This window comes from Cibotium barometz, chromosome 19, assembly GCF_041138505.1.
Source record: "Cibotium barometz isolate CiBa-2024 chromosome 19, ASM4113850v1, whole genome shotgun sequence".
Lineage (NCBI taxonomy): Eukaryota > Viridiplantae > Streptophyta > Polypodiopsida > Cyatheales > Cibotiaceae > Cibotium > Cibotium barometz.
Window position 1 is genome coordinate 51,614,556 of NC_141064.1, and position 14,914 is coordinate 51,629,469.

General features: G+C 52.7%; 1 protein-coding gene across 2 annotated transcripts in view; it reads left to right on the forward strand.

Annotated features, from left to right (window-relative positions):
- Nucleotides 1-14,601, forward strand: part of LOC147628719 (putative plant SNARE 13) — an 88,465-nt gene extending 73,864 nt beyond the window's left edge. For both annotated transcript variants that reach the window (XM_086813957.1, XM_086813958.1), the window contains exons 8-10: nt 13,557-13,649; nt 13,775-13,849; nt 13,962-14,601. In XM_086813957.1, coding sequence (XP_086670083.1) covers nt 13,557-13,649; nt 13,775-13,849; nt 13,962-14,072 — 279 coding nt within the window. In that variant the 3' untranslated portion in view covers nt 14,073-14,601. The remainder of the gene's footprint in view (nt 1-13,556; nt 13,650-13,774; nt 13,850-13,961) is intronic.
- The last annotated feature ends 313 nt before the right edge of the window (nt 14,602-14,914 follow it).

Below are 14,914 nucleotides of genomic sequence, written 5' to 3' on the forward strand. Positions count from 1 at the left end.
GCTCTGTTGTGCTCGCACTGTGCACCCTACCCGCTGTGTTGGCCTGCTCGCGCTACGCGCTGGTGGCCTCTCCCTATTCGTATCCACCCGACCGTGCTGCTCTGCTCGCGGTGCCCTATCCACGCTGTGCTGCGCCTGGCGGCGCTGCTCTGCTATGCTCGCATTGTGCACCCTGCCCGCTAGTCCCTTCGCCTCCCTAATCCCACCCACCCTTCGTTAGGTCCCCAAGGCAGCAACATAACTCTCTCTCTCTCTCTCTCTCTCTCTCTCTCTCTCTCTCTCTCTCTCTCTCTCTCTCTCTCTCTCTCGCTCGCTCGCTCCCTCGCTACTCCCTGCCTGTGGGAAGCGCTGCAAAGTAATCTCGAGGAATGGCTCCGAGTCTCCAAGAGAAGCTTGAGGCCCTGGAGACGGCAATGAAGGCTCTAATCAAGGAGAACAAGAAGACATCCGATTCCAACCTCAATGAGGTGGAGAACAAATTACACCGGCACCTCATGGCCCTCGAAGCACGGGTCACGGACCTTGAACAAGAGAACATAGCACTCAAGGAGGAGGTGAGTGCATTGAAAGTGGAACTGGTAGCCGTCAAGAACACCAAGAAGGAAGAAGGGGAGATCAATGACAACACTCTCACGGCCATCAAAGAAGAGATCTCCAAGGAGATCACAAAGGACATGGAGGAAAAACTCGAAGCCAAGCAGTCAGGATGGGTTGAAGTGGTGAAGAAGAACATCCGTAAAGAAGTGAGGGAGGAGACTCAAAGGGAAGAACACCAAATCATTCACACCACCATTGAGGAGGAGAAGATGAGGCATGCCCGCCGCCTCAACATTCGAGTCATAGGTATAGCCGAGACACCCGACTCCACTCCCGAGAAAGATGGACAGCTTCTATGCATGAAGCTCGGCTACAGGGAAGAGGATCCTCTCCCCTTCACCAAAGCATGGAGAGTCGGGAAAGACTCAACACGCAAGCAAGCCCTCATCCTACAGTTTGCAGGAGAGACGGAGAGTGTCACCTTCATGAGGAAGAGGGTGATTCTATGAGGATTACAGGGAGATCCCATCTATTTGGATGACGACCTTACAAGGATGCAGATAGAACACAGGAAAACATGCATGCCGAGAGTCCTACAGGCCCGGAAAGAGGGCAAGAGAGCATTCTATCGCGATGGCCGTGTCATCATCGATGGCAAGGCCACCGATTAGCGTGAGGCGGCCTATGGGACATCAGCTATGGAGGATCCAGATTCACAAATACACATAGCAGTTCGGAACTGCAATGGAGCACTTTGGACACATCTTGGGAGGATGGAGGAGGTCATGGAGGGATGGGACATCATACTACTTACAGAGACGCACCAGAGCCCAGAGAGGGGGCTATCAGTGGGAGTTTACATACAGGGGGACCACACGGCAGAGCACATCGAGAGGATTTGGAGGTATAGCGGCACTCTTCAAGCGAGAGCTACAGGAGCGCCTACAGGTGGTAGCACGTGACTAGGAGGCTAGATACATGTGGATTAGACTGCAGCTCTCAGCAGACATGGTGTTATACATTGCTCTATGCTACTTCTCTCCTAGAGGATCAAGATATGCCATGACAGCAGAGGAGGAGAGTAGAGAGGAGGAGGAGGACACAGGGCCATTGGGAGAGTCACCATATGCAGCCCTTTCAGATGAGATCATACACTACTCCAACCTGGGGAAGTCCTCCTTATGGGGACAGGTCCACGTGCTCGCTGAAGCTCCCGCCTCCTCTCCCTGCTCGCGTTGTTGCACAGCGCCCGTCGCCCTCCCTGCCTGCTCGCCCCCTCGCCTTCCCCTCGCTCCTTGCCCCCCCGCCTTCCCTGCATTGGCCGCCGCCTTTCTTTTAGCCCCCCCCCCCCCCCCCCCCCCCCTTCCGCCTGCCTTCGCTGCCGCCGCCTTGCTCTGCTCGCCGCCTTCCTTTCCTTCGCGCCTCCCCCCCTTGTCTTCGCGCCCTCCTCCCCTCTGCAGCGCCTCATCTCCCCCCCTCCGCCAGCTCACTTTCCTCCCCTCCCTCTTGCGCGCAGCCCCCGCCCTCCCCCCCTTTAGGTTTTTCTCCTTCGCCTGCTCCCTCCCCCCCCCCTCCCTCCTTTTTCTTGCTTCCGCCCCCTGGGGGTTTTGTTTTCCTTTTTTGCTCCATATTCCGCCTCTCTGTGTGCAACTCGGTTCCAGCAGGATCCCGCCTTCGCCTCGCCTTCGTCGCAGCTTCAGACTCTGATGGAGGCTCCTCCCGCCCCGCCTCAGAGGGACTCATCCGCAGCCCCCTCGCCCGCCCCTGAGGACACCCCCATCAGGCTTTCTCTTTCGCCAGAAGAGGAAGCGAGCCTCACCGCAGAGGTGGAACGCCTCCAGGCTCATTCCACCATCTGTCGTATAGTCGGCACTCGCCCCAGCAGAGGGGAGATCAGGGATCTTCTTCAGGCCCGCCTTCTTGCAGATGTGGGCAAGATCCTGGATGTACAGCTCCTGGGCCGGGGACATTATCAGATCGAGTTCGAGGCCGCCCAAAGCGTTGCCAAGGTCCTTGCCATGAGTCCCCTTGACATCAAGGGTGCTCGGGCTTTCTTCAGACCTTGGCAGCATGGATTTGACCCAGCAGCGGCGGAGCAGGGAGAGCGTCTCTTCCATGTTACAGTTTGCTTCCCTAGACTCCGCCGGGAGTATCTTCCGCTCCTCTCCAGGCTCGGAGCATTGGTGGGCTCGGTACTAGAGACTGGCCCCTCAGCAGCTTCAGTGGTGGCCAGAGCAGCTGGGCTACCTTCGGTCAGACTGTTGGTGTCTGACATCTCCTCCCTTCCTAAGGTCATTCAGCTACCTAGGATAGGGGGGGGGATGGATAGATCAGAGAGTGGAGTTCTCGGGGCTCCCGAATCAGTGCTTCATTTGCAGGCAGGTCGATCATCTGGCCAAGGCCTGCCCTCGTAGGAGACCCCGACCCTCACCACAACAGCAGGCTACTGATGGCCCACCCACAGATTCGGCTCGGCAGGCTGCCTCCGGGACACCTGCTCAGGCCACAGAGACCTCGGAGTGGCAGCCTGGACAGGGGCGCCGCCGAGGGACACAGCCACAGCAGCACGCCCAGAGACCGCTGCAGCAGCAGCCACAGTCTCAGCCTCACTGGGTTCCCGTGAGGAACAGCTTTTCTCCCCTCCAGGAGGAGACCCCCGCGGCGAGGACTGAGGACCAGGAGATGCCAGCACCCCCTCCTTCACCCCCCCCCACCCCCGTCCCCTCCCACCACCTCGCTTCCACCATCGCCTCCTCCCGTCTCCGCTCCGGTTTCGGCAGCGGCTCCCTCTCCACCCCCCTCGCCTCCCCCTCCTCCCCCTCCGCCCGCCTCACCTTCCCGGAAGGCCCTGGCAGTTCCCTGGCGTTCACCTGCAGTCCGGAGAGCGCTGAGCACTGACCTCGCTCGAGCATCACAGAGGAGACCTATGCCGATTAGGGCTTCACGGATTTCATCTATCCGCCGCAGTCGGCTGAGTCGCCTTGGCATTAGATAGCGCTCGGAGGCTTTTGATTATACCTTCACACGGCTTTTTGGAGCAGAGGGCCCCCATGAGCCAGCACCCATCCGAGTTCATGTAGTGATACCTCTGGCCCGCGGGGAGGAGGCACTAGACTCAGCGGTGGCCTTCTCTTTCCCTCTATGTGGCCCTTGCGACCGGGAGTGGACTCTAGAGCTCGCTCTCAGCACTTTGAAGACTCAGGCAGTTGAGTTTTCTCATCACATGAGCGATCTGGAGGTGACAGATGTGATAGGCCGACTTTGGGAGTTGGCTCATTTTTTCTTGGATCCCGGGAGTGTGGATACCTCAGGGATTCGGCATTTGGTCGTGCGCATAGTGGCAGACTTAGCACGCGACCCTGGATATGTGTGTATACACGAGGTTGCTCTGTCAGAGCAGGAGGCAGTCGTCATGGGCCACAGCCACTGGCGCTTGATCCGGGATTCCTGCAGTACACCGGGTGGGCAAATTCGCAGCCGCTCGGATGGGGACTACTCTCCATCCAAGCCGCTTGCGAAGGCCTGCCGTACGGCTGAGACAGCATCCACCTCAGCAGGGCATCCATGAGGATCATCTCATGGAATGTACAGGGCCTTGGCGGAGCACACTTTATACGCTATCGTGGCTGCTTGAGGCAGGAGCTTCAGAGATGCCTGGTTGGTGGCAGCATTGATATTTTGATGATGCAGGAGCACCACTTGGGTGAGAGCAGGATCCGGAGATATGGTTCGGTGATGCCTGGTAGATGGGACACTTTTTGGTCTGCATGGTTTGGTCCTTTGGGTGGACAGGGAGGAGTATGCATGGTCATTGCAGATGTATGGCGGCAGGCCATTGTGGATCGAGGGATCATTGTGCCTGGTAGAGCACAGTATGTCATTCTGAGGATGCATGATGAGCTATTGGATGTGCTCAACGTCTATGTGCCCAATCATGCTAGTGCCAGAGCAGAGTTCTGGACCCAGGTTACGGATGCATTGCCAGAGGCCGCACATTGGTGTGTCGGGGGAGACTTCAACATGCTTGAGGACCCGGCAGATAGGGTGGGAGGCAGTCATGTTACAGTGCACGGCACGGAGCTTGCAGCTTGGGACCGGCTTTGCATGTCACTGAGGATCACTGATGCATGGCAGCATGGGGCTTTCTCCCGGTCTCAGGACAGTCTTAGTTTCTCTCGGTCGGATCGCCGGCAGGGAGGGACTAATCTATCACGGATTGATCGCTTTTATGTGGGCGACTGGTTAGGGGAGCGAGGGGGCTCCGTCGGCATTCTCGCTGGCACCTCATTTTCAGATCATGCGCCAGTTATATTGACATTGGAGGAGGGGACACGGGAGCCCAGCTTGCAGTTGACGATCCCAGAGAGGGTACTTACAGATCCCAGTCTCGTTGAGGACATTGAGAAGATCTGGCATGATAGTCAGTGCTCTGACCAAGATGCAGCGGGCCAGTGTGCCCAGGGACTCACCGATCTTAGCTCTTTTCTACACGCTGCAACTTTGACACGGCTGGGAGAGATTCGCGAGTGGGAGCATCGGCTGAGACGCAGCCTTGCTTCGCTACAGTGCCTTCAGGAGCAGCAGCCTGCATGTGAGTGGGTGGCGTCCCCAGCTGAGCCAGGCACGCCAGGAGGTTAGAGAGGTAGAGGAGCAGAGACATGAGTTTTACTATCGTCGTCAGGCCTCTCAGTGGACGCAGCTTGGTGATAGAGTGACTGGAGAGTTTTTTGAGATCACTGGACCCCGTCATGCGCGAGCAGGAGTCCGCCAGCTTGGTAGACCAGATGGATCGGTAGCTACTGAGCTCGGGGAGATCAGAGCCATTGCCACTGCATTTTATAGAGACCTGCTTTCAGCGGAGCCAGCCACCACTGAGGATCGAGATGTTTGCAAACAGACTGTGTGGGCCCATGTGCAGAGGAGGGTCACAGACCGTATGCGTACAGTTCTAGGTGCGCCTCTGTCAGAGATTGAGCTTGCCGAGGCCTTGAGGGTCCTGCCGCGACATAGTTGCCCAGGGGAGGACGGACTGACATCGGCCTTTTTTATGCGCTATTGGGACCTTTTGGGGCCAGCCCTCCGCAGGGGCTTTCAGCATGTTTTGGACACTGGGGTGATGCCGCAGAGCTTTTCAGAGGGCTTGATCTATCTTATCCCCAAGGGGGAGGGAGTATCAGATGATATTCGGCATTGGAGGCTTATTACGATCCTCAATACTGTCTACAAGGTCTTAGCAAAGGCCTTGAGTTTGAGGATCCAGCCCTTCCTGGGGGAGTTGATTCATGCTACTCAGACAGGATTTGTCAAGGAGCGCAGTATCCTTGACAACATCTCTACTTTCTGGGAAGGCGACCACCCGAGCTAGATTTCTTGGCGAGGACTTGGTCGTGATGCTTCTCGATTTTGAGAAGGCATACGATAGAGTTGATTGGGGTTTCTTAGAGGGCACTATGCTTCGCCTGGGCTTTGAGCCAGGATGGATCAGAGGGGTGGCGGCTGTGTATTCCACAGCTCGCAGCTTGGTGCTGATTGCAGGAGGACGGGGGCCGAGTTTTGAGCTGACCAGACAGATCAGTCCGTCAAGGGTGTCCCATCGCCCCTTTTCTTTTCCTCTTCTTTGCGGAGGCTATGAGCATGTATTTGACGGCAGAGGAGGTTGGTTTGAGAGGACTTCAGCTCCCAGTCCGGGGGGAGGACCTGCTTGATGCTGAGTTTGCAGACGACACGGGCTTATTTTTGCATGGCCAAGAGGCCAATCTTCTTCGGGCAGAGCAGTCGCTCCAGGTTTTTAGTGCAGCTTCGGGAGCATTGATCAATTGGCGCAAGACAGTGGCCTTTTGGATCAGTAGTGCTCCCACTCCGGCATGGAGCCCGGACCCCGGTTTTAGATGGATTCCTCCAGGCACAGCAGTGCGGTATTTGGGATGCCAGATTGGCCTAGATTTGTCACCTGAGCAGCAGATTGCCCTGCTTCTTCTGAGCATTCGGAAAAAGCTTTTGTATTGGAGTACAGCTTGACTATCCTTGGCTGGGAGCGTGGTGGTGGCAAATCAGGTGCTGTTAGCGACCATGTGGTACATTACGTCTTGCTGGATCTTCTCGAGCTCTTGCATCAGCCAGGTACAAAGGCTGATCAGGAACTTTCTGTGGTCTGGGCGGGACGGTCAGCCAGCTCGGGCAAAGGTTACTCAGGGAGGTTTGGGCATTATAGATCCAGTTGATCAGAGTAGAGCTTTATTGGGGAAGCTTATCGTTCGGGGGTTGCTTCCAGGCGCTGAGCCTTGGAAAGAGCTCCTCTTGCAGCGGCTGCAGGCTCGGGCGCCCCCAGCAGGGGGCACTTGGACACCAGAGATTCCTTGGATCTTTATAGAGATGAGGAGGACAGGCCTCAGTAGAGGATGGGAGGACAGATTTGCTTTGAGTATCCTGAGAGCTTGGGAGCTACTGAGACCGGGGCTCTCTCAGCGACCTCCTTCTTGTGTTGAGGAGCGGGCCAGACAGCCGCTCATCTGGAGCCCAGCGGTTCGCACAAAGCAGGGTCATATGCTGGGTTCTCGGCCTCGGCTAGCCTGGGGGCCTTTAGCGGCAGGCCCAGCTCGTAGTTTTGGAGACTGGCAGGCCTTCTGCAGTCTACCAGAGGAGATCCAGGTGGAGAGGCTGAGTCACTTCAGAGGGGGGTTGATTATGAGGGATGATATTCAGGAGGCACTCACAGAGGAGTGGTTCACGCCTCTCGAGCCAGTGGCCCCACAGTGGATGGGAGCCTTTACACAGTTAGAGATCCTGATTACTGTCAGAGCTTGCACTGAGGATGGCAGTTGCCTCTACTATGAGATTCAGGATGAGGGCAGACTCCAGAGAGTGGAGGTGGAGTCGCCTTTGGTTGCAGAGTGCACCTTTCAGAGGATTCGGGTAGTGGCCGCCGCTTCTCGGAAGTGGCATATTGACCCCGACCCTACTGATGTGCTCCCGGATTGCCGCATATGGGCATATGCAGCGCGCCCCTTGGCCCGGCTACAGTGGGACCCCGGGGAGTACGAGTGGCATGATCCTTATGCATCCCTTGAGGCCACAGAGATCACCTTTTTCCAGTATACTGTTCGGCTAGGGCGGCATATTTTGACGGCGAGGAGGACGGTCTCTCCAGCGGCAGCAGGGCATTGGCGACTACAGGGACTCTCACAGGAGTTCCTGGAGGATTTTTGGGCTCGGCTCTGGGCTAGTCGACAAGCCCGCAGGATCTCGACTTTTCAGTGGTTGGTCGCCCACAGGGGCTCAGCAGTTGGCACTTGGCTTGTTTACAGCGGTCTTCCGGCGGCCTGCGTCCGATGCGGCCACCCTATGGAGACACAGAGACATTGCCTTTGGGATTGCCCTCAGGCGCAGCAGATTTGGCTGCGGATACTGCGTATTCTGGCCCCCCTCTCTCCAGAGGGTATGTTTACGTGGGGTGCCGCAGCTTGGTCGACTTCGTCAGGGCCTGCTATGGGCTATGAGATGGAGCAAGGCAGTCAGGCCATCAGATTTATTAGGGGCCAGCCTCGCCTGGTTCCGGCATCGGATTTCTCGTCCGCCAGCTGGACACAGGAGAGGGATTTACGATGGGAGCTCCTCCGCAGCCTCACCATCTGGTTCACCTAGAGGGCTCGGTGCTTTACGGCCTTTGAGGGGAGATTGGAGCCACCAGCAAAGACTGTACGGGGGATTTGGCAGGAGTTGATCCACACCCTGCGAGGACAGTACGACCGCATCCGGGGAGACTCGGATGAGGCGATCTTACGGCGCCAGGCCTTTCACACCACTTGGCGCTGTGGCCCTTTCTACACCTTACACACGGGATCCCCCCGTTGGCACTACAGGCCACATGTTTGGCTCTTCCCCCCCCCTATTGTATGATTTAGCCTCTCAGTTTCTTTGTACTGATGCTTGTATTTTGCAGCACCTAGGGAGAGTCTCCCGGGCTGCCATGCTGTATTCACTGCTCTGTCTCTCTTATGAGCAGGAGAGATCTTTTGTAGCCCTACGGGCGTTTTTTCTATAACTAATGAAAAGATCTTTTCTCGGAAAAAAAAAAAAGTCCTCCTTATGGGGGACTTCAATGCACGGACACAGAGTTGACAGTGCAACATTTATGATTTCGAGCACCCCGAGGTGATGCACACACTAGAGGTGGAGGACACGGGAGCTTGCAGGGTGTCAGAGGACATGGAGCCGGATAACACCAGATATGGTAATCACTTACTTGAGCTGGGAGCGCGACACCATCTCGTTATTTATAGCGGGATGAGACAGTGGCAGGATTCAGGAGCACTGACATGCTTTCCACGATCAGGGGGGGTAGCACAGTGGACTACATCATGGGGTCCATGGAGACCACACAGGCAGTGACATCTTTCACCATCCCCCCTTGTCCTATTGGTGTAGATCACACGTACCTCTTACTGTCACTAGCAAGCTCCACACCAGCACCCACAGCCCACAGAGGCATTGCATACAACTTTCTACTTCACCCATGACTTGGCAGACATATATGAGCATCATGTATATGACGGGCTATTTCAGACATATATGACTTGGCAGACATATATGAGCATCATGTATATGACGGGCTATTTCAGATGGATCCCCTGTCACCTCTAGACACACTCACCACCTAGCTGTCATCTCTACTACATACGGCCGCCACCCGCAGCTTCCCCCATCATACACACATTGCACACACAGATAGATCTGAGAGTATGCCCGAGAATCGGTGGTATGATGATGAGTGCAGAGAGCTATATAGACACCTCTGTGCCCAGAGAGCACTGGGGACCATTACACAGAGACAGGCGAGCCGACAGAGGAGGGCCCTCACACGTCGTAAGAGGCGTGCATATGAGGAGGCACAATACTGGAATATATACCACCTACTCATAAGCAGAGATGCAGCCACTGCATGGCGCAAGATGAGAGAGCCTCGCCCTCATGCCCCGATTGAGGATCCACACACATGGCACACATATGCAAAGAGCCTCTACCATATCCCTCAGCAACCGCCCATACCACAGCCACAGGAGTCCCGCCCTACCACCTCTACTTTCTTTACCGCCTCAATAGTAGAGAGAGCTATCCGCCGGTTATAGCATGGGAGATCGGCTGACCACACAGGTATACAGAGTGAGCATCTTATTTATGCAGCTGACACACTGGGACCCTTTGTTGCGCACCTCTTTAATAGGGCACTAGTGGAGGGCCTACCAGCTGATTGGACTATGCACACCATCGTACCTCTCCACAAAGCGGGAGACATGCTAGACCCCAGCAACTACAAGACTATCATGATTGGTCATACATTGGCTAAACTTTATGGCACAGTGCTCGAGGCAGAGTTGAGCTCATATGCAGAGAAGGAGGGATTGCGAGCACGAGGGCATGCTGGATTCCAACGAGCTTTCTCCACTATTGACCATATATTGACTCTAAGATGTCTGATTGACCAGGCTAGGGCGCGGGAGAAGAGATTATACTGCTGCTTTGTGGATTTCTGCAAAGCATTTGACACGGTGCCACGAGAGAGACTTTTCCAGCGCCTACAGTCATTGGGGATCCATCAGAGATGATTTATATATGAGCAGGTCCTCGGGCGCATACGATGCCCCAGGGGGGCTATCTGATGTTATTGCTAGCACCATAGGTGTGAAGCAAGGATGCCCACTCTCTCCTACACTATTTGGGCTATACATCGATGAGGTGGCGGACTTCATTGGTCACGATGGTGGGGACGGGGTAGACATCTCAGGTACCACAGTCCACATTATGCTATATGTAGATGATATTATTCTGGTCTCTGAGTCGTGGATGGGACTACAGCACCATCTCCATGCACTCAATGACTTGTGCACACAGAGGGGGCTTACAGTGAACCTTGGGAAAACCAAGGCCATGATTTTCCACACCTCAGGGCCGGTTCGACGACAGGCCATCTTCACACTAGCAGGAGGATAGGTAGAGGTGGTAGACTCATATGTGTACCTGGGGATTACATTTACGACTCCGCCAGGAAGATTTACTATGGCACAGGCAGCCAGGGATAGACTCACACGAGGGTATGTAGCTCTGGCCATGCTAGAGAGACAGTGTCACCAGGCACACTTCCAGGAGCCCCGCACGAAGGGGTGGTTGTTTGATACACTAGTCACCCCTACTTTGATGTATGCTGCAGCAGTATGGGCACCTACGCTCGCCACCTCCACATGGTCTCAGATAGAGAGGCCTCAGATTCTCATGCTCTCACGGATGATCCGCAACAAACCCTCCGTCCCACATGACATTGTCCGGACGGAGTTTGCTGCACCTTCTATGCTAGTAGAGGCCCTCTTCCAGACGATCTGCTTCATACAGAGGATCGGATATATGCCATCAGATCGACTCTCACATAGAGCTTTTGAGGCGTCTAGGCAGAGAGTGGAGATTGTAGGTCATGGTATTCACAGATGATATAGTGGCTCACTCAGCATGGTCTCGGCATAGATCACTTGCCACCTTCCCAATATGATATACATGCACCACACATCCAGCTCTCTCACAGTGAGAGGAACAGAGTCCTTCGGCAGGATTTATGGCAGCGATACACTCAAGAGACTTGGATTACACCCAGTCAGCCTCTACCGCCGAAGATGCTATACTACAGAGATCAGTTTATGCGTATCTCAGCGGATGGATTCATACAGAGACCTAGATACATGGATGTATACATGCCTCAGAGTGCCCGAGTGGCGATTGGCCAGCTCAGAGTGTCATCACACCAGCTTGAGATTGAGGCAGGTAGGGCAGCACGGATCCCCAGAGCAGAGAGGATATGCAGACTATGCTAGGAGGAGGTTGAGAGTGAGGAACATTATGTATGCAGATGCAGAGCATATAGTGTCATTAGAGAGAGATACACCACCATCTTCAGTGGACATCCCTCACTCTGCCAGATCATGGAGTCCGCATACCAGCGCAGATTTGGCCAGTTCTTGTTAGAGACACAGTGCCACACAGAGACACTGATATGGACTCATACCACAGGGAGAGGTGGGCGATAGCTCCAAGGAAGATCCTGTAGTGCCAGATGTAGCTGTGTGCTCTAGGAGCAGGTACAACTAGCTGCTGCAAAACTAGCAAGGGAGGTCGGGCCTCCTCACCTGAAACCATAGCCCATAGGCCCTTGGCAACCAGCAAGTGCCTCATCATGTATGCCCACAATGGGTAGTTAATCCTATCCAATTTGTCCTTAGCTGTAAGCATGCTGAATACATCATCGCTTGCCATAATAACTTGCACAAAAATATCTGACCAAACTTTGGAAGTGTCCAAACACATTGCAAATGCAATGTCCATTGAATGCAACGTGTATGGCTGCAGAGTGGCCCATTGCTGGCTGTAAACTTGAAAATGTATTGAAATTTCAAGTGTAGGGATAAATTACTAATAAAGTGTCGATTTCGGAGATGCCAGAAGTTGATTTGCAGAAAGTCCCAAAAATTGGCAGCAAGTTGTCCAATTTGTCGATTTTTTCCTCAATTTAAAAAAAAACAAGTGCCCAAATTGCAGGCGTTGTAGGAGGTCCAATTTTGCTGCTGGATGTCGAAAAGTCCCAAAATTTCTCTCCTGCAGTAATGTTCTGACCGGAGCACAGGTGACACGAGTATGGCTCTTGATGTGGACTTGTATGGCACGTGGAGTTGTTGCAGAGCTGCGCAGGGTGTGCTGGGCGGCAAGTGGCGAACAGAGCAGCAAGTGGGCAGGTCTGCGCATGTGTACGGCTGCTACAGGTGTACAGATGGTAGGCGCAGGGTGTATGGACAGCATGTACGGTTTCACGTGTGTGTACAGTCAGGTATGGGCTGATGCATATAGGGACAAATGAAAAAAATTTGCTACTTCGCAGGCTCAAACAAGGCCTTGGGCTCTTATACCAAATGTTATGTTTAGGGTTCAAGGCATACGTAGGGTGCAGCAGACACAGTTGTGAAGCTCTTGGGAGAAGAGAAATGTACCGTTGATTAATGATAAGTGTTGTGTACACAAAGAAAGTACAAAGGATAATAAGTACACCAAATAATAAGAAATAGAGGGTATTCCCATGCCTGGGGGAAAAACCTCCTAGTGAGGGAAAAAGTGCCCTGGCTAGTCCTAGAGTGTTCACATACCATTGATAGACATAGATGTCTACAGCCGTTACACTCCAAATCAAGGACGAAGAGACCAAGAAGCTCCAAGCTCAGCTGACAAGGGTCACCAAGGAGCTCAACGAAGCTATAGAAGACCAATCAGAGTAGAGCACGCTCCTCCAATATGTGCTGAAGGCCAAGGATCAGTAGATCCTTTAGCTACAAGAGAAGCTCAAAGCTCAAAGCGGAAGAGAGGGCCAAGCCTCTTCTGGCTCCAAGCCATTGACATACCTTACTGATAAGGTAGATGCACTTTTGACTACAGCAACACAACTCTTGGACCTCACCTACCCACTATATAGCCCTCTTTCACTCCTCTCTTTATGCTACAAAGCCATGGTCTTCTGTACTCTAGAGTTCAGATTTATAACTTTCCAGCATGTTATACCTTTTCTTTTACTGTGTCGCACTTGAAGACACGCATATGGAGATTCCTGGATGTGCTTGAGGATCTTGATTACCACTTCTACACATACAGCCTTGTGCATGTATATGCAAAATCAGACACTTTGCAGTCTCTTAACCTCAATTACCAAGGTCTTGCAATTTAACCATGGTTAGCTTCAACCTACAACATTCCTGTGTGGTCTTTTTAAAGAGTGCTCTCCTAGCATGTGATGCAAGTGATGACCTTATTTGGGTAGTCAAAACTGAAAGAGTGTGTTGAGAGGTTTTTGAGGTGTAAGACAGCCTGATCTACCTACCACACCCCCCCCCCTTCCCTTCTTTCCCCCAAGAAAAAATAAAAGAAAATGAAGAGGAAGCAGTAACAATGTTTTTCTTTTTAGATGGCTTACTCTCAAATTTTGTTTGAGTTTGCAGACAGAGCAAATGGGCCGAATTGTTAATGAGCTGGACACAATTCAGTTCTCAATAAAGAAAGCTTCACAACTTGTAAGGGAGATTGGTAGACAGGTGAGCCTCAAATGCCCGTTTTAAAAATATGGTTGTAAATATTCACATTAGAATTAGGAGTGTGTGTGTTCGTCAAGAGAAGAAAACAAGGAATCGACCTAACACATCCTGCTGATTTTATGCAGATTGCTACAGATCGTTGTATCATGCTATTCCTCTTTCTTGTTGTTTGTGGAGTCATTGCCATCATTATTGTTAAGGTACTGTGTCTTGCTTCAACAGCTTTTTGATTAAATACCTGTTTGCTTTTTTCCTGCTTTTTTTGGTTGTCCTTGTTGTTGGCTGCAAGCTTTATCTTCTTCAATTGTCTAGATTGTTCATCCAAACAACAAGAACATTCAAGATATTCCAGGCCTTGCACCTCCTGCCAGTGGTAGCAGTCGCAGGCTCTTGGCTGCTTTAGAGATGGAGAAGCCATATTGAGAGAGCTCTTCACGGGGCTACACTGCCGAACTGTGAGAAATTTCTGTGCGATGGTGCGGGGTGGTGGCCATGGTTCTCAGGATTAAAATTACTCTGGATTGTTTTTTTGTTTTCTTTTTTGCTTGTAAGTTGCTCCATAAAGTCCTGCCACACCTTTGGAGGGTTCCCTTGCCAGGAAACACAGAGTGGAGTTCTCGCTTGGGCAGGTCCTTGCTTGCTTGCACCAATGCATCTTAAAAAGAGCAGTGGCTGGGATCTCTCTATAACCTTCCTGCAACCTTTGTTAAGTTTCATCTTATATTAGAGTTTAAAAGGAAAAGCATTAGCTGTAGCTCTGAAAACTCTTTTTTGGTTGGATTGGATTTAAGGGCAATCTTGGAATGCCATCATTCTTTGACAAACACAGCCACCGAAGTGGGCAGATTTTTTGGGTGGAGAATTCTTTACCTGTGTAAATCTACAGTTTTTAACACTGGATTAGTTTTACCAGTATTTCGATAATGATATTACCTTGTGATGATTGCTGTTTGCTAGTCCTCACTACTGCCCGAGGAAGCCACACTCGGCTCTTATGTGCTACATTGTTCCTCTCAAAGTCCTTGCCTTAACCTAATTTGGTGAAGGTAAACTAGTTTGGTGGATTCCTTGTGAGTTGTCCATAGTTAACAAAGAGAGTATTGGGTCCAACCAGTATGAGGAATCATATGTTGGTTTTGGAAGGAAATCTGGGAAGGGTTGGCTAACTTTGACATACAATAAGAGATGAAGTGTTTCCCCAGTGAACTTCTCAGTGAGTGGCTTGCACGCAGGCATGGATAGTGGTGGCCCATCAAACATGGGAC